This window comes from Sinohyriopsis cumingii, chromosome 11, assembly GCF_028554795.1.
Source record: "Sinohyriopsis cumingii isolate HCF-2022 chromosome 11, ASM2855479v2, whole genome shotgun sequence".
In the NCBI taxonomy this organism is placed as follows: domain Eukaryota; kingdom Metazoa; phylum Mollusca; class Bivalvia; order Unionida; family Unionidae; genus Sinohyriopsis; species Sinohyriopsis cumingii.
In genome coordinates this window covers 43,730,945-43,754,439 of record NC_142971.1, presented here as the reverse complement: position 1 = coordinate 43,754,439, position 23,495 = coordinate 43,730,945, and the positions used below count along the sequence as shown (strand labels likewise).

Here is a 23,495-nt window from a genome sequence, read left to right as displayed (position 1 = left end):
GCAAGGAAGAAACCTACTGAATTTGGATTTAAAAGGTCGTAGTCAGAGGACCAAAAGAGGGAAAACTTTCCACACAGAATGACTTGTTACTAGATGCCCTGACTGAACCTTTTTGGCCTTGGATCTAAATTCGACAGATCTTACAGCACATGGACAGATGAATAGAGTTCTACATGACTTCACTAACTAAACTTTGTACTTGAGACAAGATGCTTACTGATTTTGAATTAAAAGGGGCTTCATGAAAGGAAATGATTTCCACAAAATGGACAAGCCTTGTGCCACATACCAAGTCTAAATCATGTCCACTTAAAAAGGTAGATCTGTTTCAAAAACACTGAAAAAACTGCACCACATGCTTTGAATTAACTTTTTAGATGACTTTAGACAAGACACCTATTGATTTTAGGTTCAAAGGTTAAATTAGAACAAATTCATGGAAGTACATTTTTTCCACAAAATAAAGTCTTCATGGATGTCTTATTTGAGGCAGGGAAGATTTACTGATTTTAGATTCAGAAGATACAAGATGAATGTTACAACTCGCATTGAACTGGGTATTTAGCATAAAAATTACACTTGTATTTAGTAATGGCAGCCATATTTGATTTTGGATCATCATCGATGGAACAAATTTAAAAGACCATGACGGGGTGCTTTCGAGCTCTGTTGAGCAGTTAACTGGTTTTTTTTCCTTCTGTTTTTAGTATTACCAGCCAAACCTGATGTGTATAAAATTGAAAGCCATCTATTCCAGGGTGCTTTCTGTTAGAATTATTTTTGTGAACTCCAATGTTGGCAGGGTCATCCATTCAGGAGTAGCAATAAGTTTTCAAGATGGTCACTGAGGTTGTCATATTGAATGTCCAGGAGGAACCATTTGGGAGCTGCTGTAAGATTTTCAAGATGGCCACAGTAGCTGCAATTCTAACTGTCCAAGTACCATTTTCATTTAGAACCAACTAAACTTTGCGGGAAGGTGTGTGATTTGGATTCTGAACGTAGTTTTTTTTTTTTAAATCAGTCATATCACTATGATGTCTGTAGTGGGGCAGTTTATAGTTATGTCTACCACTGGGACATCATGCCACAAACATGTGCATCATGTCCCACCCAATTACATTATCCTACAATTAGTTTCTAAGGAATAGCAACAGCAAACTGTTGCCAATGGACAACATAAGCTCTTGTGGTCTATGGGAGCTATATATAAAAAAAAAGGGGGGGGGGGCAAGTTTCATGGCAAACCATCAGAAAAGTGATACCCAAGTTTCACCTATACTAAAAAAGGCATAATAAAATTGCTGTAAATACTGTGATAAAAGCTGATTTTTCCAATTTAAATGAAAACTAGAGACGGATGAATTTTAACGATTTATTGTGAAAAACTTCCAGAGTGATGTCGGTCCACATCAATGCATGCAGTATATGAACATTAAGCTGCATGTTCAGAAAGTAAAAAATTGCAGCAGCACATGAGGCAATAATTTCACACATATTTATAAACATATAAAGTAAACAAAATGTACGCTATATTTACAAGGACCTAATATAGGAATACAAAGGAAAAATTTAAAAGGAATGACAGATAAACACATCATTAGCATACTGTATACAAATTGTAATTTGCATAAAGGCTGTTCCACTTATTTAAACGGGTTTAATGCATGTACCCAGGGAGGGCAGTTTTTCAAAAACTATATTCCAGGGTATGCCAATTACATGTAAAACTAAATATGAAAAGAATACAAATTCTACACTGCACCTATGTACAGAAAGTGCCTTCCCTGAGCCCCAAGTATGTTGTACTGGAACAGCCCTAATGCAAATTCAAAGTTTATCTTTCATGATGAACATCTTTATACATGCATTTATAAAACTACATATTAGTATTTACATGCTGTAGAGTTCTGCCTGTAAATGAAAAATTTTCAAGTAGTTCTTATTGGGATTATTTCAAGAATAGATGCATAATACTGCTATCTTTGGGATGTTTCACATAATTAGAAACTAAACAGTCCCACAAGTACCAGGTTTACTTGTGTGTAATGCATAACAAACTGCATAGAGCCAGAGAAGTTGCACTGTTTGACAGCAGATGTACTGTTAATTTAAGGATGTCTGCTTTTTCTAAAATCGACACCTGCTGCTCAGCTCAAAACAATATGATCATTACAGTTTGTTGTTGTCCAATTTGACCACGTGTTACCTATTTGTATATAATAATTTCAGAGATGAAAAATCTAGAATTGTGACTTCTGTCTCTTATTACCTGATGAAGACAAATATTAACAGAATTTTAATAATCACACAGTCCCATTAAAGAAAAAGTCTGCATGTGAAGGCCATGTTAAAATCATTGTTGTAAAATGTGACCTTGACCCCAAGATCAAAAGGTAGATTGAACATATTGCAGAATGAATTGTCTTGGCACCATGAGCTTTTCTAGAAATATAAGCATATGAAAAAACCAAAACCTTAAAGCAAATTTTCTCTTACCAATGTCAAAATATCTTGCAGTCTTAGGTATTAAAGAAATTCATCATGGGATTGAGAAAATGTAACCAGATGAACAACCATAACTTTTATGAAAAATTTCTGTGACCTTGATCCAGCAAACGTTGTATAGAATGAATAGTTAAGAATATATTGATGGATATTTAGTTAATCTGGACAAAAGAAATTCTCTATGACCTTGACCACAAAGTAAATAGGCAAGTCAAATGTGTTTAAGAATTAAATGCCTTGGCTACATGATGATCGATACCACATATTAAGAAAAGTGATTTAGGAAATGTTACCAGATGACAAAACCTTCATGTGAGATTTTCTACAACTGACTTAAATCCAACAAAATGGGGTAAGCATGCATGTGAAATAAAAATTGTCCCGACTCAAAAATGATTCATCCCAACTATTATGAGAACTTGTCAAACGGGTAAGGAAGTATATGCAAATAAAACTTTCAACCAAAACCATAACAAAATTTTTAGAAAAGTGACTGTTATGTCTTGCTTTCCACAAACATCAGCTCTACAAAAGTACACAAAACCATGTGAAATCTTTAATGATTTATGGTCTGCCTTATAATGGCCACACAGGCTTCCTGTTGGGGAAAATCCAGTGTGATCTGAATATCTGTGTAGTACTAGAGAACAAAAAAATCAGTCAATAAGAGAAGTCTGACCTTCAACCTTTGGAAATTTGAAGAATATTTAAGTAGGCCTATGGAAATCATGTTTATTATTTTCATGATTATAAGTATGTATTTGCATCTTGGCACAAAATGACAATATAGTGTCATTTGTAAAAATAAAGACTTGCTCAAAAACTTCCGTATGACAAGTCACAGCTGCTTTTTCTTGTATTTTTCTCCGTAATAACCTTACTTGGTGATTGATATTCAACTTGAAACAGTGCATTAAAATGCACACCAGCCCATACAATTTTTGGAAAATTTTGGTTATGTAGAAATAATAAACATTTAAATAAATCATCCTTAATGTATGTATGTCAGGTCCAACTACAAACAACAGACCCTAATATGCCATCGCATAATGTGCATGCAGATCTGGGTCTATGCTGTTTGTTCTACTGAATATTCTTAACAAACTGCATAGACCCAGTTATGTCGGTGCATAATGCAATGGCAGATCGGGGGGCATATTAAGTTTGAAGCTGAATGCCACTTGTATGCGGGTTTAGATCTTAAATATAATTTAGAGTAAAGACTTGTCTACTGATGCATTACAGTGGAAGATATGGATCAACACTTGAAATATTGAGTATGCTTATGCACAAGTGGATAGGACACTAATCTTGGCCTGCCAAGACCATATCTACACAAATATGCAACAGACATTCTTTTGGAAAATAATTTAAATTGACACACCCTCATGAATTTGTTATATCTTATGAATATGTTCTGGCCAAAAATGAGGTTGGGATTATACCAAGCTAAAGTGAACTTTCAACTTTATTTCTCAGTTATAAATTTTGCATTGATGTTCTGGTACAGTTTTTTAAAATAATTTATTTAATCTGCCTTCCTCAATGATCACTGTAGCACCCATATTTTGGGGCACTCCTTTTCATTTTGCTTCTTCTCCCCGCTTTCTACTGCATAGCAATTAATGTCTAATTGGGCTGGTTGATGGGATCCAAGTTTTTCACCTTCCTAACAGCACTTCATTAAATGATTGGAGTTCCATGTACTTGGAACATAATCTACAGAAATATAATGTTATATGAAAAATGATTCAACCTGCATTAGGCCTACAAGTTCACGATTCAATATCAGATATGTTTTGTGGAAATTTACACTTGTTTATATTTTAAGGTCACTTGTCACAATAAAAACAACAATTCAGCATTTATTTTCATAAAGGAAAAGAAAAAAAAGGATTTACACATATATATGTGATATCAAGCATGTAGTCAAGATTCACATGTCTGATGCTATTTGTAACTTTTCACCCCTCACTCTTTCCTTATCTGTAAACTATGCATGTGGTCTCACATAAACTGCAAGTGGTTACATGATTTTAGTTTCCTGGATTCAGACCTAAAAAAAACCGAATTCAATTGGTAGAAGTTATTGATAACTTTCTGCATACAATACTAGATGGAGAGAAAAATGTATACCATTTAAGCTAATTATATAATTACCATATATAGTCACATACAAGTCAGATCCAGATCTGCCATCACATAATGCATTGGCAGATCTAGGTCTATGAAGTTTGTGAGGATTAATAATATGAACAAACAACATGGTCAGCAGTTTGACCCAATTTATAGGCAAGTATATATGGTATTGTTGCCAACAGACTATTGTAATGAAAGCAGATGAGCAAAATACAAGTCATCCATTACAACTGAAAATATCTTAACACCATACAGACCATGCTCAATGTATTGGTTTGTTAATGATGAAATATACTTTTATAAAAATGTATATGATGATCTGTATAATTCTTTGAAAAAGTTTAAATCACTTGCAGAAAAAGAAACGAGTCCAGATAATCCTGCTCAATGAATGGTAAAACCTTTTGAAACAAAGAAAATGAATATAAATTTTGTAGCAAAACAATATTCAAGACAAATCATCACTGTGTTGAGGTTCTACATGCAATTTACATACAAACTTTATAAATTGTCAAACAAGAGACTGATGTAAAAATTCTCTAAACTTAAGAGCAATAACAATAATACAGTACTGTATATACTTGAATACAGTCAAATCCAACTGCAAACTGCATAGACCCAGATCTGCCATTATGGATATGGGTCCATACAGCTTATTAGGACTAATCAATAAAACAGACAACACTGAATTTGATCTACTGACAAATTATGTAACAGTGATTCGGTGTCTATGTTTGCAGTTGGAATCTATTATAATTAAGTGAGTATATACAATAATAATAAAGAATACGTTTAATGAGGGCAACATAATTAGCATACAATAAATGCTGATCTCCCATGTGGCCCTATAAAAATGAATTTACAGCATTTACAACAGTTCATATACTGAACTTGCTACTCCTTCAGACAACAGTAACTATACTACATACAAGCAACACATGTATAAAAAGCTGATGTATATTGACATCTGAAGATGAAAAATGAATGCTCACTCTATTTCACTCTATTTACATGTTACAAACAAAAATAAAGGTGAAATATATAAAAAGAATGGGTGGCTTGAACTTGCATAGGAATATACATTTATACCTCATCTACTACAGTAGAACCTGTCTTGAAAGACCACCCCTCCTGCCAAAAAAAAGTATGGTCTCCCTACACAAGTGCTCTCATAATAGGTCATAATACTATATAATCAGAGAATAAGGTCTCTCAAGATGGGTGGTCTCACATAACTGGTCTTTCAAGACAGGTTTTACTGTAATTAATACTCGGAATTGTATGCATTATAGGTTTTGCCAACACATCCCTGGCTATATAGTGCTGTGAAAAATCGTTAGCAAATATAGCAAATTAATGCACCTTGTCAGAATTCTGAGGAAGACATCTTCCGACCAGAAATAAATATCTGCCACAAGATAAAAGAATGAGATGTTGCAAAAAAACTCAAAGAAAAGGCATTAAAAAAACAAAGATAACAAGTGTCCAGCATGGAAACAAGAAGACCTTTCCAATCCACAAATTTAAGTACCAATTAAACTGACATTTTTTTTACAAAACAAAAATTTTGATTTAAAAAAAAAAAAAATTTATGCAATATACATGTATACTCTTGCATTCTTGTACAAAAAGACCAAAGAAATAATGATCCTAGAGTGCTCTACAGGCTTTTGAAAATGGCTGGCCTGAACCATTTTTAAAAAATAAAAATACTTGAAAGTCCAATATATAGGAATAGGTCAAGAAAACTAGGATCTGGAGGTAGCAACTTTCACTTTGCTAAATGAGACCTGATAATCTTTCCTTATCTCTCCCACAAACAGTAGGAACATTTGCTACAAAGCCTAATTGGACCAACCTGTATATCCTCCCCAATTCAGAAATTTTGGTACCAATGAAAGCCTGATAGCATATATATTTAAAAAAACTCACAGTAGGCGATCTGCATGCTTTGTATGGAGAATAATTCCTTGATACAAAGTACGCAAATGGCAAGAATATTGTACATCTAATGTAGAAAGGACCTTAATAAATATTCTAACAAAATGTCTAATCACCAGGCCATGTATTCTAGTAGAGCAATAACTACTATAAAAACAAGTACCATTTTATTATAATCATCATGAATGCCATATTGGACAGTTCATGACAAGGATTGATATATTCAATACAGTGTTTTGCTACTCACTGTACTATACAATAATGCATCTTTATTGCAAAATCCTCCTCAAAAAACATTTCCAAAGAATCATCAAGTTACAATGCTTACACACAAAAAAAAACTTTGCTACTGTAAACTTTTTCTGTTTTTTTTTAGTGGTGCCATTTTTTTTTTATAAAAACCACAAAGTTTACTACCAACTGTACAATGCTTTGCTGTAAATGCCATTCATGCCAGAGGCATGTTCACAAACTGAAGTACCCACAAAAAATTCAACTAGGTGTTAAACCATGAAAAATTAATGCCCACAAATTAGACAAGTTTTGCCATGTTTATGCTGGCAATACAGAAACAACTGGGTCTCAGATCTCTTACCAAGCTGACATATACCCGTCACAAGCTAAAACATTTGCCCAAGAAATCATGGTTGATGGGATGTTTTAGTAAATATTTTAACTGCTGTTAATTGCACATGCTATGACCATAACTTTTAAGTATCATTATATTTTGTATTGCAGATCTGATGCAGACTGGTAAAAATTTTAAATGCCTTCAAGGTCCGATTTTTTGCCATCAAATCTGATAAATTTAGAAAAAAGATTTTAAAGGTTTTTCTGTTTTAAGTATTGCTGGCCTTATCTGACAGCGGATTGGTATCATTTTTACAAACTGTAAAGCCCTATATACTGGAATGTTTTTTTGTCAAACTAGGTTTAGTGCTTTTCAAGATGAAATGATCAAAAAGTGTTTTTACATTTCTTAAGGCACCATATTTCACTGCAGATCAGCATCTTTTGTAAATAAAAAGTTTGTGCTCTTTCAAATTTGGTCAAAATCAGTTTAGCATTTTATTTACAAATCATTAAAAAGTTTGTCATCCTTGACGTTTGCTTTGGTGTCAGTTCAATAAAACATACACATGACTTTTCAAAAATATGTTGTTGTTGTTGTGGGGTTTAACACCATTTTTCAGCACACAATAGGCTTTACATGGCGGCCAGTATTAATGGTGGAGGAAGAACCCAGGAAAACCCCCGGAAAGAACCACTGACCCACGAGAAGCTACTGGCAAGCTTTCTCACATACCCACCTTGGCTGAATCCGAGACTTGAACCTACGCAGACAGAGGTGAGATGGCAGTGATCCATAACGAAGAGCGCTTTAGACCACTCAGACACTCAGGGGCCCCTTTAAAAATATTAACACAGAATCGTAATGGATGTATATTTAAAGGTGATGATAATGCCTTTGCTACTGCTACCACAGAAATCAATAATACTGTAACTAGTATGTCTAGCCGTTCACAAGCAAAGACAAAATTTGCTTTCTCCGTCACCAAATTTTTTTTTAACAGGACACATTACTCTACTTTCGTTTACCTTGCAACTTTTCATTACAAAAGGTTTCCACAATCTCCATGCTAACTGGATTTAACTGCCTTAAGTTCAATCAAAACTGAAGAAAAATTAAGTACTGGAAAACAAAATCATGCCTTCAGCACAAAGGGGAAGAGTATCTAGTCAAAAATATGTGCAAGTTTGTCATCTTGTTAAACAAGTGAATGAAAAACTTCAACTTCACAGTTTAAAGATTTTTTTTTTTTTTTAAATCTTGAAAATTTCATCAAAATCTAATCACAATTAACACCAAGCAGTGAAAAATTCAGCCAGCTAAATACCAGTGTTTTTATGCTTGTTTTGGGATTCAATGCCATTTCTTTTCACAAGACAGGCCAGATATGGTAGCGAGTACAGGTGGTGGAGAAAGAACCCAGAAAAACTCCAGCAAGAACCACTGATCCATGGGAAGCCACTAGCATCTTTCTCACATACCCACAGTGGTCGAGCCAAAGACTTGAACCCACGTGGACAGAGGTGAAATGGCAGTGATCGGTAAAGGCGAGTGCTTCAGACCACTCTTAAGGTACTCAAAAGCAAACAGTTAGGACATCAGCAGCAATACCATAAGCTCTTCTTGTCTTCCATAAAGTGAAGTACAAGTTGTAGCAACCAAATTTGTAGTAGAAATTAGTTTTTGAAATACCGTTGTCGATACTGATTAAATGGTCATTTTATAGTAGGTACAAATTATAGGTGTTCGTATAAATCACAGAAATCCTCAACTCGTGCTTAAATGATGTCATCTTTGAAAGGTCTTTTGAATAGGAGTCCCAAGTGGGCTCAATAAGTCACCTGGCTGACATCAGCTACATTGTTTATACATCACCATTGAGATTCTTTTCAAAACATCTCCTAGAATGTCCAAAAGTTTTAAAGTATTTTTTGTTATGGGAATTAAATTTTCTACATATGTTACTTTGTTTATCACACAATAAATAGGTAAAAACACAGGAAAATAAATACTTAGAGTGCCACTAAAGCTAAGGGATACTACTCCATCTGGTAAATTACCTACATCATATGTTCTCTGATCCATCCATCCCACTGATTTCTTTACTTCTTATTTTCATGAAATATGTGCACAACAAATGTTTGAATGCAAAAAGTGCTATATATTTTATTTGTTTTAACATTCTGCATTCCTTGATAGATTCATGGAGTTCTGTGGCAAAATTCAAGGAGTTTTTCAACAAATTCAAAGACTTTTCAGGATAAAGCCAACCTTTTATTTTAAATCTAAGGAGATTTCAATCAAACCCCTCAAATTCAAGAATCTTTCAAGGTTGTGCAAACCATGTGCCCAAGAAACAAATGGAAGAGCAGACGGTCAAGAAATCGGAGTCAGTGCAGAAAGTTCTTCCTATATTATCAATTACGAAAACAATTGTTTCAAGGTTTTTCTACATTTTGTATCTTCATTCATATCTAACTTCAGATCAGCATAATTTATCCAATACTTAAATGACCGTGATACTATGAAGATTGTAGAACATGGTCCAAATTCTGCAGAGTGATTTTAGTATGTACCTGGTATATATAGGGTACGAGTATAATGACACATTAACACAATCCTGGCTATGGGGAGCAGAGTAAATATAGCCATTACAAAACATATGGCATACAAAACAAACATAAATGTAAAATATGGTAAACATTCTTAAAATACAAAGTCAAATGTTGCATATACCTGGTACTCTTTAAAAGGCCCATGACCTACTCTGCATGACTATCATCGATGTATACATCTCGTGTCAAAAAGTTGCCTCTGGACAAGAGTATATTCTACATCTCAAAGCTCACATAAAGAGCAGTAACGTAAGAAGTAATTTTTATTTTCTTAATAACACAGCCATATATGTCAGCTGATTGGCATCGTTTTGTACAAAATTAAAGTCCCGTTTGCCTGGATGCTGTTCTGTCAGACTTTATCTTTTATTAGCAGTTTTTGAACAAGTTGTTTCAAGCATCTTCTGTTTAAAAAATTTTTTTATAGCAATGGTAGCCATATTAAATGAGATCAGAATAAGTGGCAAATTAGAATTTCCAGAATCCATGAGGACCTTTTCCTTTATAAATGCAAACCATTTCTAATATTTTTAGGCAATATAAAGACTTTCATGATGGCTATACTGGGATGTCAGATCAGCACCATGTTCATTTAGACCAACTGGTCATCACAGTAAGTCTTTAGGTAAAAAACATATTTCCGTATGACAATCCATTCAGGAGTAATAGTGACAATAATTTCAAGATGTCCAACACAGTAACCATAATGGATGTAATGTTTAAGAAACAGTTACATTTAGGGCCAGTCTGATATCGAAATGATGTTTGTGGTGAAAACCTTTGATATGATAAGCCATTCAGGATTAAATGCTATAATAGGATTTTTAAGATACCCGTCATCGTGCCATATTGGACACTAGACTGGCATCCTTTTCATTTAGGTCTAACAAGAAATCATAAGAAGTCTGCTGGTAAAAGAAACATGCTAATATGACCATCCATCCAGCAGAAGTAGCAATAACATTTTCAAGATGGCCACTGTGGCCATATTGGGTGTCAGAGTGACACCATTTTCATTTGGACTCCTAAGAAGTCTTTTAGTGAAAATCTCATGCTGATATGATCATCCCCATCCAGGTGAAGTATTTTTGATAAGATTTTCAAAATGGTCACCACAATGATGTCCGTGAGGCATGGTTTTCATTTAGAATGAACTAAACTATGGAATGTTCATGGCTGTGAAGTTTTATGGCAATCCTCCAAGTAGTTTAGGAACAGTAGCAACAACAAACTTGTGCCAATGATGGATAGATGACCGACAGAGGATGGAAGATAGATAACAGGCTATCCCATAATATTTTCTGGTCTCTGACCAGTAGAGCTAATAAAGGCCCTTCATCCCAAGATGCTCTCTGTAAAATCTGTCAAATTCTGCTTGAAGAAAAGAAAACCTTTAAAAGGTTTATTGTTTTACAGCAGCCATGTTAGTTGGTGGTTTGGCATCATTTATACACAATTTAAAAGTATTCTGTCAGGATCCTTCCTGTCAAATTTGGCTAAATTCTGTTATGTGTTTGTGAAGAAGCCATTTAAAAGTTTTTATATTATTAGTAAATGCAGCTATATTTGGTAACAGATTAACAAGTCTGTACAAATATTGAAGCTCTTTATGCCAGGATGCTGTCTGTGAAATATGAACAAATTCTGTGCTCTTGTTGAATGGTTTTTCAAGTTTTAGTAAAGGTGGCCATATTTTCATGGTGGATTGGCATCATTGGTATAGATCTGAAAGCCTTTAATGCCAGATCCACCTTGGCACTATTGGTCAAACTGGTCCTGGGATTTTCTTTTTGGAAGTTTAAAATAGCAACTAGACATACATATGAAACACAACTGATGCATCACTATACCATAAGCTCACTTGGTCTTACATCAAGGCGTGTTAAAAACTAGAATACTGACACTTTCATTTTACAGTTTATACTGATATTTTCACAGTGACTGATTCAGAATGAAAAAGGTGCCCAATACAAAAGGTTGGCTGGTTGATGCTACTGATCCCTATATCAATTCTGGATAATAAAACTTTATGTTAGATCTGTTTCTACATCTCAAATACATGTACCAATACAAGACACTAAGATTAGATATGAAAAGAAGAGATCAGTATGCAATGAATGCTATAGTACTACTAGTGTATCTTCCTTGACCTGGTGAATGAAAATGGAAACTTCTTAACATCTGGTTTCTTCTTTTGAACTTGCCATTTTGAATTACTGGAATGTCTTTGTTGATTTCGCTGCTTTCGGATTTCATTGAGTGTTTTGCAGATGTAGTTATTCAAGTCCCCTGCTTGCACAGATTTCTCCCTACTCCAGTCTTGTGCTGTCCCTTCATGTGCTTCTTCTTGACTTAATGATGAACTGCGTAATCGTAATTTGTCTTCTTGAACTGTAAGTGCACCGGAATCCATCTTGCTTGAGCCTTTTTTGCTCAAGTCAGTTGCTGTGACCTGTCTGTCATTTTGCACTACTATTGTCGACTTAATGGAGCCTTTCTGTATTTCCCACACCTTTCCTCCATGATAAATGTGGCGAACAGGTTTCCTCGGCATGTAGTATTTAGTACTTGTCTCCTTATGCACTGAACTAGGTGATCTGTCTGATTTACCAGGTGCTTTTTTTTCCATTGCTAAATCATCAGAGCATGATTTATCTACCAGATCTGCAGTCTTTTGTACTGATGTAGAAGAACTTGCTCCTGCATCATTTCCTCTGACGTCATCTACTGAACAATTTTTACTTACATTTGATTTTGTTTGAGTTTTAGAATCTTTCTGCTCTCTGCTCGTCCTTTTCTTGCTGACAGAGGAGTTTTTGGGACACTGAACATCTCCATCAGACATATCCCAGGTGAAGCCAACACTATTGTGTTGTTCTCTAAAGTTCTTCAATCGCTCTGACTGCAAGGATACTTTATCAGAATCCTTCCCATCACAACTGTTTTCAGAATCTACTCCTGTACCATCATTGGTATAATTTGCAACATATGTTAAAAAGCTACTCATGTAGGAACCCTTTGATTTTTCAATGTCAGGATACTGAATGTTGGACACATTTTTGTCCAGGTCGGGCAACTGGTACCTGTCTCCCTTTGTTACTCCTCCTGTCTGTGTTTCAGAAGCGTTGTCAACAATGGCAACTTCTTCTGTCTGTGTTCCTGTGCTATCTTTAGATGGGCTCATTTCATCATCTTTTGCATCCTTATTCAAAGATTTCATTCCATGATCAGCCAAGCTTTCATCTTGTTGATTTAAGTTCCTTGAACAATCCCCATTTAGAAGATCCATTTGTATGTGCTGTGACGCAGCTATGCTCATCTGACTATACATATAATTTCTCCTTCTTGAATAGGTGATAGGAGAGGAGGCAAATTCTTCAAAAGCCGAGAGAAAGTTCCTAGATGTTGGGAGTTTACTATGTAATGAATCCTTCTGAATCACTTTCATTTCCTTACGATTCAAAGGCTGCACAATACCACCCGAATTCCCCGAGGCAAACTGCCTAAATGCGGTTTCAAAAGAAGGGGGATTGACAATGCTGCTCTCTGTGTCCTTATGACCATCCATTTCCAAGTCTTCAACTGTGTCAGCCTTCTTTGTGCCCTGCTCCTCATCCACTTCGGCAGTTTCATTACACTTCGAGTCAATCTTACCTTCATGTGATTTTTGCATCTTTATCTTCTTTGGTGGATCTTTCTGATCATTGATAAAGTCATTCCCTTTACGTTTTCCCTGATGCAAGTTCTCACATTTGTCTTCTTTAATAGCCACTGTCTTAGATGTATCCTTTTCAGACTTGCATTCCACTGGACTCTTTTCCTTAACCTTCAACGCGGTTGTTGGTGGACTTTTTACAGCAGCAAATTCTTCATCATCTGCTGGCAAAAGGACAGACAACCTCTGCAGGCTTAATTTCACATACCCACTTTTACATAACTGTTCCATTTTCACACACTTTTTGGTGGAGTTACTCACAGAAGAATTCTGTCCAGATGTCTTTAGTCTTCGTGATTTGGCAAGGTTAAGCTTAGCTTTCCTTAGGGAGGATCTACTCTTAACAAGGCATGAATTCACAGTTGCCTTTTTTTTCACTATTTGAGCAGCCAATTTTCTGGATCTTCCTTTGTCCTCTCTCCTCAAAGAGAATTTTCTTTTAAATATATAACTTGACCCTGATTTTTTAATCTTTGCAGTCTTTCCCTGTTTATCACTTTTTTGGGGGGATACAATTTGGGCTGACTTTTTTTGTGAACTAGACTTGAGATCCATTTTCAACCTTGTCTCACTTTCTTTTCCTATGTTAGGAGATTTGTCATTTGAAATTTTTTTGGTATCCTGAACAGTCTTTTTGACACTTTCTGTCTTCAATGTTTCTTTTTCAACTATAGGTGACACTGACCTAGCAGATCTCTTACTCTTCTCTTTCGTACGTGAGTTCATGCTATCTGGAGAAAAGGAATTCTTTTGTGTTTCAATTTTCTTTTTCTTTTCATTATCCAAAGCATTGTTCCCAGAATCTAACTGCTTGGATCTGGTTCTTCTCTCTTGTGCCTGGCTTTCAACTTCACCTTTAGATGTTTCAACTTTTGCTAGAGAAGACTGAGTTATTTTTGACCTTGTTATTCTCTCTGTTTCTGAGCTTGTGTCCTTGGAAGCTGTATCATTCTCACTGGACTTTTGACCATTGTGCCTTAATAGAGATGAATTTGATCCATCAGAAAACGAATGTTTTCTCTTCCTACTCTTTTCTAAGGTACTTTCTCTACTACTCTGCCTCTCTTTCAAAATCAGGTTCTTTCCCTTTGATACTTTATCATCACTTCCATCAGAACTATTAAGTACACTGTCCCTCCTTATAGTACTACGCATCCTTGAGGAACTCTTGTCAGAAATGTCTTTCTTATCTGTCTCACTAAGAATGTTGTCTGCTGAATTACAGCATAATGGCATGCTGTTTCTACTTGAGCTCTTAATATTTGGCAAGCTTTTTGTCTGATCACTTTCAACACTGGTTGATTTGTGTCTGTCATGTGAGTTTCGTGCATTCTCAGCCTTTAACAAGCTGTCATTTCCTACAACCTTGCTTTCAGTGTCTAGCTTTGACCGCCTTGTTGAGACTCTCCTGATCCTCAAGGAATCGATGGTTCTTTGATCACCTTGGGTGATTTCACTGTTTGAATAGAGTGAAATATTATCCTCTGAATCAGAACCTATTGCTGCCTCTTGTTTGACTTTAGACCTTGTACACATTCTTTTAGAAGAACCTAAATCATTATCAGCTTTCAAATACAAATTTTCCTCTTTCTTTGGTGATCTGGATATTTTAGCCTCTGAATCAGATGCAAATTTAACATCAGAAATAGGCATTTTGTCAACTGATGCTCTTAATTGTCTGGTTTCAACTCTGTTGTCTACCTTCTGAACTACATTTTTCACCTCATCCACTTCCTTGGGCTCTGTTCTGATTTCAGCCTGTTCTTTGGTGGACTGATTTAAGCGGACACTTCTTCTAGTTGGCATTATGTCTTCTTTCACAGAATCCTCATGCTTCTGATCTTCATCATCCTGTTTACAGTACTGATCTTTCTGAGGTGTCTGATGTATACTTGTTCTGTTTTTTTCCTCTTCAGTCTCTTGTGATTCCTTTTTCTGCCTAATGTCAGAATCAGAGTTGTGTACACCAACATCTTGATATTTTTTCCTTGATCTTGTCTCTCTTCCAGCATCTAAATCTGTGACAGAGTTTCTCTTAGGACCATTCACTTCTTTGTTTGGATTGAGCGGATACTTCCGGGGACGTCCACGCCTTTCTACACGCATTTCTCCATTTTTGAACATTTTCATTTTCCTTTCCTTAGTTTCAGGAATGGAACATATAGGACTAGTTTCAGGAATAGGACATCTAGGACCTGTTTCAAGAATGGGACATCTAGGACTAGTTTCAGGAATGGGACATCTTGGACTAGTTTCAGGAATGGGACAGCTTGGATGTCCTTGTCTTTCTATTTTCATTCTTTTATCATCTGTCTTTTTCATTTTCTTCTTAGGATCTGAAGGATACTTTCTAGGGCGCCCACGTCTTTCTACCCTCTCTTCTTTCTCATCTGCCACCTTATCAGCAAGTCTTTTTGTTTGGGTGACATTCTGGGATTCCAAACATATTCCCTCAGTAAAAGCTTTATCCCTGGTTACTTTTAATGCAGGCTTTTTGACAGATGACTTCTGTCCCTTAATATCCTTCCCTGAACTCTCCTGTGTTGAAACTGTAATAATGGGACGTTTTCTATGTGATCCTGTAGTAAAGCGAAGACTTTTCCTGGTTACTTTCTGTGCAGCCAATCTGCTCTGCTTTGATCTGGAACTAGTCTTCCTGATCTCATTCAGTTTGGCAGCTAATCTACTACGTTGATCTGCTGCATGCTGTTTTCTATTCACACTCTCCAAAATTGTTTGGGTATGCTGAATCATATGATTGAGAACACCAATGCATGTTGGAAACATTGTTTTACAGTACCTGCATATAAATCTGTCTGGCCTGATGAATCGGAATGCCTGAAGATGCTTGAAACCAATGTGTTTGATCAATTCAGTCCTGAGATAGAATCTACCTGCACAGCTGGTACACTCGTGTCTTTTCTCCTTTGGGGTTGAAACTGGCTGTCGTACCTTTGCTCGTCTCACTAATCTTTTAGAAATGGCTTCCTTATGTGGATCATCCATCTCTTCATCTAAAAACTTTCTCCTTTTAATCAACCTCTTGTCCCGGAGACCTTTCAATCTCTGCTTACGAATCTCCTCTGAAGACAATGTCTTCATTTTCACTTTCTTCTGGCTCTTGTTCTTGCACACAGTCTTACCTTTTGCCACTTCATATTTATCAGCTGTGACATAATTTTGCATGTGTTCTGAATATTCCTTTTGACAATATGTTGACTTGCTCATATTCAGCAATGCTTTAGCATCCACACTGGCCTCTTCTCTGCTGTCATTATTTTTTGATTTGTCCTTCACATAAGTGCTTGTTATTTCAATATCTTCCAAGTTCTTGTTTCCTTTTTCTTTACTACTCTCACATGGGCCAATATCTTCTGAATCTCTGAGCATTTCTGCCTCTTCACAATGCTCAACCTGTTCGATATGCACTGAGTTCTCTCCCTTGTTATAAACGGACTTGTTCTCTACAACTTTCGCTTTTCCATCCAAGGAATCATTAACTGAATATACATTAATTCTATCATCTGTGGAAGATAACTTTCTGGGGCTATCCCAGTCTGACACTTTAAAGATATCCTTTTCAGAATAAACTCTGGTGCTCCTAACTTTGGGTACTTTTTCATCTGCAGGTTTAAAATCTTGCTGTCGAGTGGTGATGAGTGTTCCATCCTGGTCCTTTATTTTTCCTTCCTCATCTACACTTGTCAACTGTCTAGTGGTCAATTCTCCTACCTTTACTTCTTCCAATTCATCTGCACTGTTACTAGGAGAGTGTCTTCTTCCTGAAATGGGAATCTCCTTTTCAGGCAATTCTGACATTTCCCAACCCAGATTCTGAGAAGGAAGTTCTCTTCCTGAACTGAACTTTTTCAGTTCAGTGCAGAGCTTTGAAACATGTTCATGAATATCATCTTTGTCTTTGGATATCTTTCCACACATTTTGCATGTAAAAACAAGTGTAAGCCTAGCAACATTACTCTGACTTTCCAAGTTTTCCACCCCAGCAGTGCCAAATATCTTACAGTTACTGATGTGCTTCTTCGCAATCTTCTCTGAAATGGACATAAAGTTGCAATTTGAACATGAAAACTGTGTTTTGAATTCAAAATCTTTCACATCTGACATCTGATACTTCTGAGAATGCTTGCATACAGTCACTACATGATTCCTAAGTTCTTCCACAGATTTAAACAACTGTTCACAGATGGCACACTTATTCACATGGCCTGCTGATGAATTTGTCTTCATTACAACCTTCCCACCTTCATATGCCCAATACTCATTCAAAGTGTTTTTCTGCTCTGAATCAGAAATATTTTTTAATCGATTCTGTGCACCAGAATTTTCCGTTCTCAATGCAAATTGGTGACTGTTGCTGGGTGTTTTAAAACCTATGATATCAGATATTAAGTTCAACTCTCCTGTTTGCTTCACTACTAAGCAAGACTCTTGGCATTCAGAAATACATTTATTTTCTGGAACATGCATTTGTTGCAAAACATCACAATCACTTGATGATGCACTTCTGGAATCTGAAGAGTGTGCTGTCAAAGCAGACCCTTCCCTAAAGCTAACCAATGTAGAAGATTCTGAATTTGGTAGTGCTCCTTGTCCTGTCTGAGACTGCTCTCTTATTCCTGTTGAAAGTTGAGTCACATCACAGGCACGCAGATTCTCACCATCCTTCCTGTTCATCTCTTCTGCAGAGCCACTATCTGAATGCTGAGAACCTGATGCACCTGCAGCTATTGTCAAGCAAGGTGTGAACACCGAAACCCCTTGTGAGTGCAAGCCCCGATTTTCCTCCATTCTGCATGACTTTTGATTCCATCCTGGAATATTATTCAAGAATCGTTCTGAATCTTTGTCATTTTCTTCAAAGGAAGTTTGTTTTGTCATAGAGCAAGTATCTAAGTGATGGTTCTGAGTGCCACAGGTTGAAGAAGGCACTGAATCAGCACCTATCAAGCTTAAGACTGGACTAGGCAAAGTTTGCTGGTATACTGGTTGGAAATTGTTGTGTATATGTTCACTGATTTGTTGCCTGCCAGACTGTTGAAATAATAGTTTCCTCAAGAGTCTATCATCTAAAAGTTCTGACCCATTTTTAATATGGATGCCTTCTGAAGGTCCAGTGGACACCGCTGTGTTGCCTCGTAACAAAAGTGACTCAATCAAAGATGTGCTATATGGTTGACTCCTAGCTCTGTTGCTGGAAAACGAGCCTGAGCTACCATCAATGAAACATGAACCTGAAGAACTGGTAAAACTGCAACTAATATCTGAAGCAGAGGTTTGTACAGCTGATGTCTTTGATGAACTGACAGCATTTTGTCCATTGGCTGAGAAAGTTCCCTGATGATGTGTAGCTGGGACGGAGGTGGTTAAGCAATGGACTACTGTTGTGACAGGAAATGATGTTGAAGCTGCCATACTGGTTACCACTGAAGTAGTTGGTGAAACACACGTCTGCACAGTACAGGACTTTCCTGGTACAGGAAAAGCTCCACTCTGATTGTGTGTGGAGATTTTATTCAATGAGGATGAAGAATAACTTTCTTTGACAGTAGGTAAACCACTTGCAACTGAATATGTCATTGAGCTTTTCTCTTGTGATGCAAATATGCTCAATGCTGGAAGTGGAGAGAAAGATACTCTAGAGGATGGTGACGCACATGTGGTAGAAACTGATGTATTCTTGCTGGACACCACTTGTCCATCCCCTTTCTTGACTCCTGCATTAGCTGTGCTCCAAGCGCTAGTCATGAATGCACGCGGAACTGGAATCTGAGTGACAGTAACTGAGGCAGATATCTGGGCCTGGTCTTCTGGTCTGGAAGACTTGACAGGAACTTTTGGTGCAATCTGAAGTATACCAGACACTGCTGTCAAAAAAGAAGTTACATTTTGTGATATCTCTCCAACACTACTGGAAGATGCAACGCTGGTCATTCCTAATAATCGTGAACTTGTTCCATCTGTATTCGTACTAGATGCTTGGTACTCATATGAATTCCCAACTGATGTGCTAGAGCTGGAAACATTTGCACAAGGAACAGCTCCAGGTTGTAATACAGGTGAAGGTACAGAAGAGGAAGATGAACTAGTTCTACCCGTCTGAACTCCAAAGACTTTGTTTTCTAACAATAGTCCAAGAAGCTTTGGTTCACAAGCCTGAGATCCATTTGCACTTCTAATGTAGTCTGTTTTTTGCAAATCAAATGAGCTATTTAATGGAACTGAACTGGGGCGCTCAAGCTGTACTGGAAGGTTCAAAGCACTTGGAGATGATAATGTTGCATTTTCATGTGTACTTTTCATAGAATCTGAATGCGCTGATACTGCAACTCCAGTGTTGGACTGCACATGAGATGTACCCGACAATACATTTGTCTTACCTTTTGCTGCTCTACTCTTGACTATAGCTGCTGGTTTTTTGTTTACATTTGGAGGCTTAGCCCCTTTTTGTAATTCTTTTGCAAATTTTTGCGAAACAATTTGTTCAATAGCTTCAGACACGCTTTTGCCAGATCCAGCAAAATTGTCCTTTTTTAAGAGAAGCATCTTAGTCTTATCTATCAATGGTTGATTCACACCCTTTGGCAAAATGTATGATGTTTTACAGACAGCAGGTTGCATCCCCATTTTGGGGGTTCTACCTGTCTGACCAAAATCATTCTGCTGGTGGGTAAAATGTTGACTGTTCGTATGTGGAGCAGAAGATCCATCCAAACGAGTTGGAGTACCTGGACCCTGTTCTATGATACTGAGAATCTGCTGAACGACATTGGCATCCAATTCTGGTGTTGGAATTTGCTGGATAAAGGTTGGTGTGGATGCATTTTGTACATTGATCACATTTACAGTCTGCTGCATCACAGAGCTTTGAGGAATTGTCAGAATTTGTCCAGGAAGATCTACATTTCCAGTGTCAACTACAGCAGACTGCTGACTGAATGGAGAACATGAATTCTGAATCTGAATCAATGGCTGTTGCTCAGCCCACCGAACTGAATCTTGGACAATATCCTGCCTTTGTAAAGTCTGCTGAACCAGTGGTAAACTAGCAGTTTGAAATGTTGATTGTTGACCTGTAAACTGAACTGATTCCTGCACAATGCCCTGATTTGGCAAGGAGAGTTGGTTAATCACTGGTTGTTGGCCAGTCAACTCAATGGGCTCCTTCACAACCTGTAAGTCGGGCATGGTCTGCTGACAAAATGGTGAGCTGGCAGTATGAACCTGAATTTGTCCATGTTGATCATTCATCTGAACAGAATCCTGCATATTCGAATGCCTTGGTACAAATGTAGTAATTACCTGTGGCGAAGCAGAAACATTGGCAACTCCTGAAAGAGTCACAATCTGCTGTGTTCCAAGAACAGACCCATGTGAATTAACCTGGGTGATATTCTGCAGCATTGACGGAGTAGAAACCGGCATGCTTGCAATGGATGTCTGTTGAAAATAATTATGAAGACTTGCACATGTAACCGGTGAATCTAACAGAGCAGGCTGAGTATTAAGTAACTGCTGAATATCTATGTTTTCATTCATAAGTCCAGAGAGATCAGGAAGCCCAGCAAAGCTAGTGGCATTGAATATGGACATGGGCTGCACAGGACTACTGTGACTCAAAGCCACTAGGTTGAAACCTGGAGAATCGGTAACACATATATTATTTGATAATGCTGGTAAGCCAACATTGGGTTGTGCTCCCATTCCAAAGGTACTTCCATAGCTGTTACTACATGAGCTAAGTGCTGTATTCATCTCCATCATCTCCATAGACTGGCTCCTATTCAATGTACCTGTTGCCTGGTCAATGAAGCTCCTTTCAATGGAAACACCCACTCTTTCTTTGGAGCTTATTTGCTGAATTATAGGACTAGATGTGGGATTGATGAAGGTTGGCAGAGATAGGCTTCTGTTGTATCCACCAGTTCTAGATTGACTGGTTTCTGTTTTACCACTCAACTGCTCATTTGTGTAAGAATGGCCACTTTTGGCTACTACTGATGTTTTCACAGCAATACTACCAGTGGTTGTGGTTCCTACAGTTAATTCTGAATTCTGATGCGAAGGGTTTTTAGAAACAACTGGAATGTTTGATACAACAGTTCTAGGCACAGAAGAATCTTTGTCAAGGACCGTCTCCGAAATTAATTCAGATATTGTTTTGAAAAGGGCCTCCTTATTAATAGTCCCAGTCATGGCTCCCTCTGCTACAGATTTGGGAACGACCATAGAAATCACAGGTTTCAACAAACTGGAATTTTTATTCCAACTATCCTGTAAACCTTCAGAAACATGCTTTCTGTTGCTCTCTACTTTCATTTTGGGCTGCAGCTTATTTGAAAATCCAGATGCCTCTATCATGCTAGCTATTTTGACAGGATCTGTTTGAGTCAGTGCAGGTCCTTTTTCTCTTGCATTATTAGAATTCTCAATAAAACTTGGTGATGAATTCTGTAAGTGACTAGTACTTGGGGAAACAGATGGGGATGAACCAACAGACCTTTGCCGTGACACAGTTTTCTTCCTCGGGCTACCAGAAGACTTTTTTGGTGGTTTTTCACAATAATTTGATGCTTCCCTGGTTGCAGTTGCTGCTTTGATTAACTCCATCACATGTTGACGATATGAATCAGGACTCATTTCATGTGGCTCTCTTCCTAATGCCATTTTGTGAGCAGTAGAGAGGCTTACTAAGTCATTTTGAAATCTATTTACAGGTACAGATGAGCTTCTCACTGGTGTATCATTCACAGATTTTGTCTGATTTGTTAAACTAAGCAGAGCTGAAATTTGATTTGGATCTAAACTTCTTTGCATACTTCTACCTAAGGCATTCATTTTCTGTGAATTATGTGTTCTTGAGCTGTCCGTTGCAATTCTGTTGCCGTCTTGTGCTGAATCTGTCTCCTCTTTTGATTCATTCCTTCTAGACTTGTGCTTTAACTGCAACACAGAAATATCATGAGCCAACAGCTGAGCTTCCATACTACCCAATGGTCCTTTATTGTCATCAGTCAAGTTGGCACTTTCTCCAAAACTCTGCAGAGTGTAATGTCTACGTAACATTTCTAATCCCACATCACCAATTTTCAATGCAGAAAAATCCAAACCACTTGTACCAGGGACTACTGATGCATTCCATGCGCATACATTTTGCTCTTTTGTCTGCAGATGCAAATCTCTCTTTGCCATGTTACTTCTCTTGGACACTACACTGGTATCTTTGGACTGACTCTTTTGTGGCATCTCTGTTATCTCTGATGATATTGCTGCCCTTACTGCGCTTTTAGCAGAGCCCAAAGTCTGTTTTTTACCAGTCAAGTTGATGAAATTACAAATATTACGCTGCATAGCACTTTCAGGCATTGGTGACTGCTGTGATATCTCTTTAACACAAGTGGACGTACTAGGTGTACTCAGACCAAAACTCAAAGGTGTGGTCATTTTAGGACTAATATTTGCCCTCATATTCTGTTCTTGTTCCATTTTATACTTTCTACATAGTGGAATGAGTTCTTTCCATGGAAGCTCAGGGTTTAAGTAGAATGGTCTTAACATATTCAGCAATCTCTCTACTTCATAGACTGTTGCTGGATTGATCTTTCCAATATTTTCTGACTTCTTTTGCTTTTTTATAATCCAGAAAAGTTTGTTAACTAAATCAAATGCTCCTTGTGTTGGGTTCAAGGCAAATGCTGTTAACACACTGATTTTGGATATCCGAAAGTTGGAGTCCATGAACAGATCAGCCAGACGATGACATGTCTTAGAAACTGCAAACTGCCTTTTTCTGACCGCCTCCATATCGCCTTCGACCACCTCCTTCTCTAGGAAGCCTTTGTCGATGTTTATGGCATAGATGCACAGATCTACATAGAGCTGGAAGAATGTAAATCCACACTGCAAACAAACATAGAAAGGTCAGTCAGTAACAGCCTATGTATTCTCTTTTAGATGGTAATTAGCAATGTTCATTGAATAGGTTACA

The 23,495-nt window shown here is 37.1% G+C and overlaps 1 protein-coding gene across 1 annotated transcript in view; it reads right to left on the bottom strand.

Annotated features, from left to right (window-relative positions):
- Positions 1–1,361: 1,361 nt before the first annotated feature.
- Positions 1,362–23,495, bottom strand: part of LOC149788032 (uncharacterized) — a 56,111-nt gene continuing 33,977 nt past the window's right edge. Inside the window, exon 7 of the mRNA XM_089974312.1 lies at positions 1,362–23,407. Within this exon, the coding sequence (XP_089830438.1) occupies positions 11,906–23,407 (11,502 nt within the window). The 3' untranslated portion in view covers positions 1,362–11,905. The remainder of the gene's footprint in view (positions 23,408–23,495) is intronic.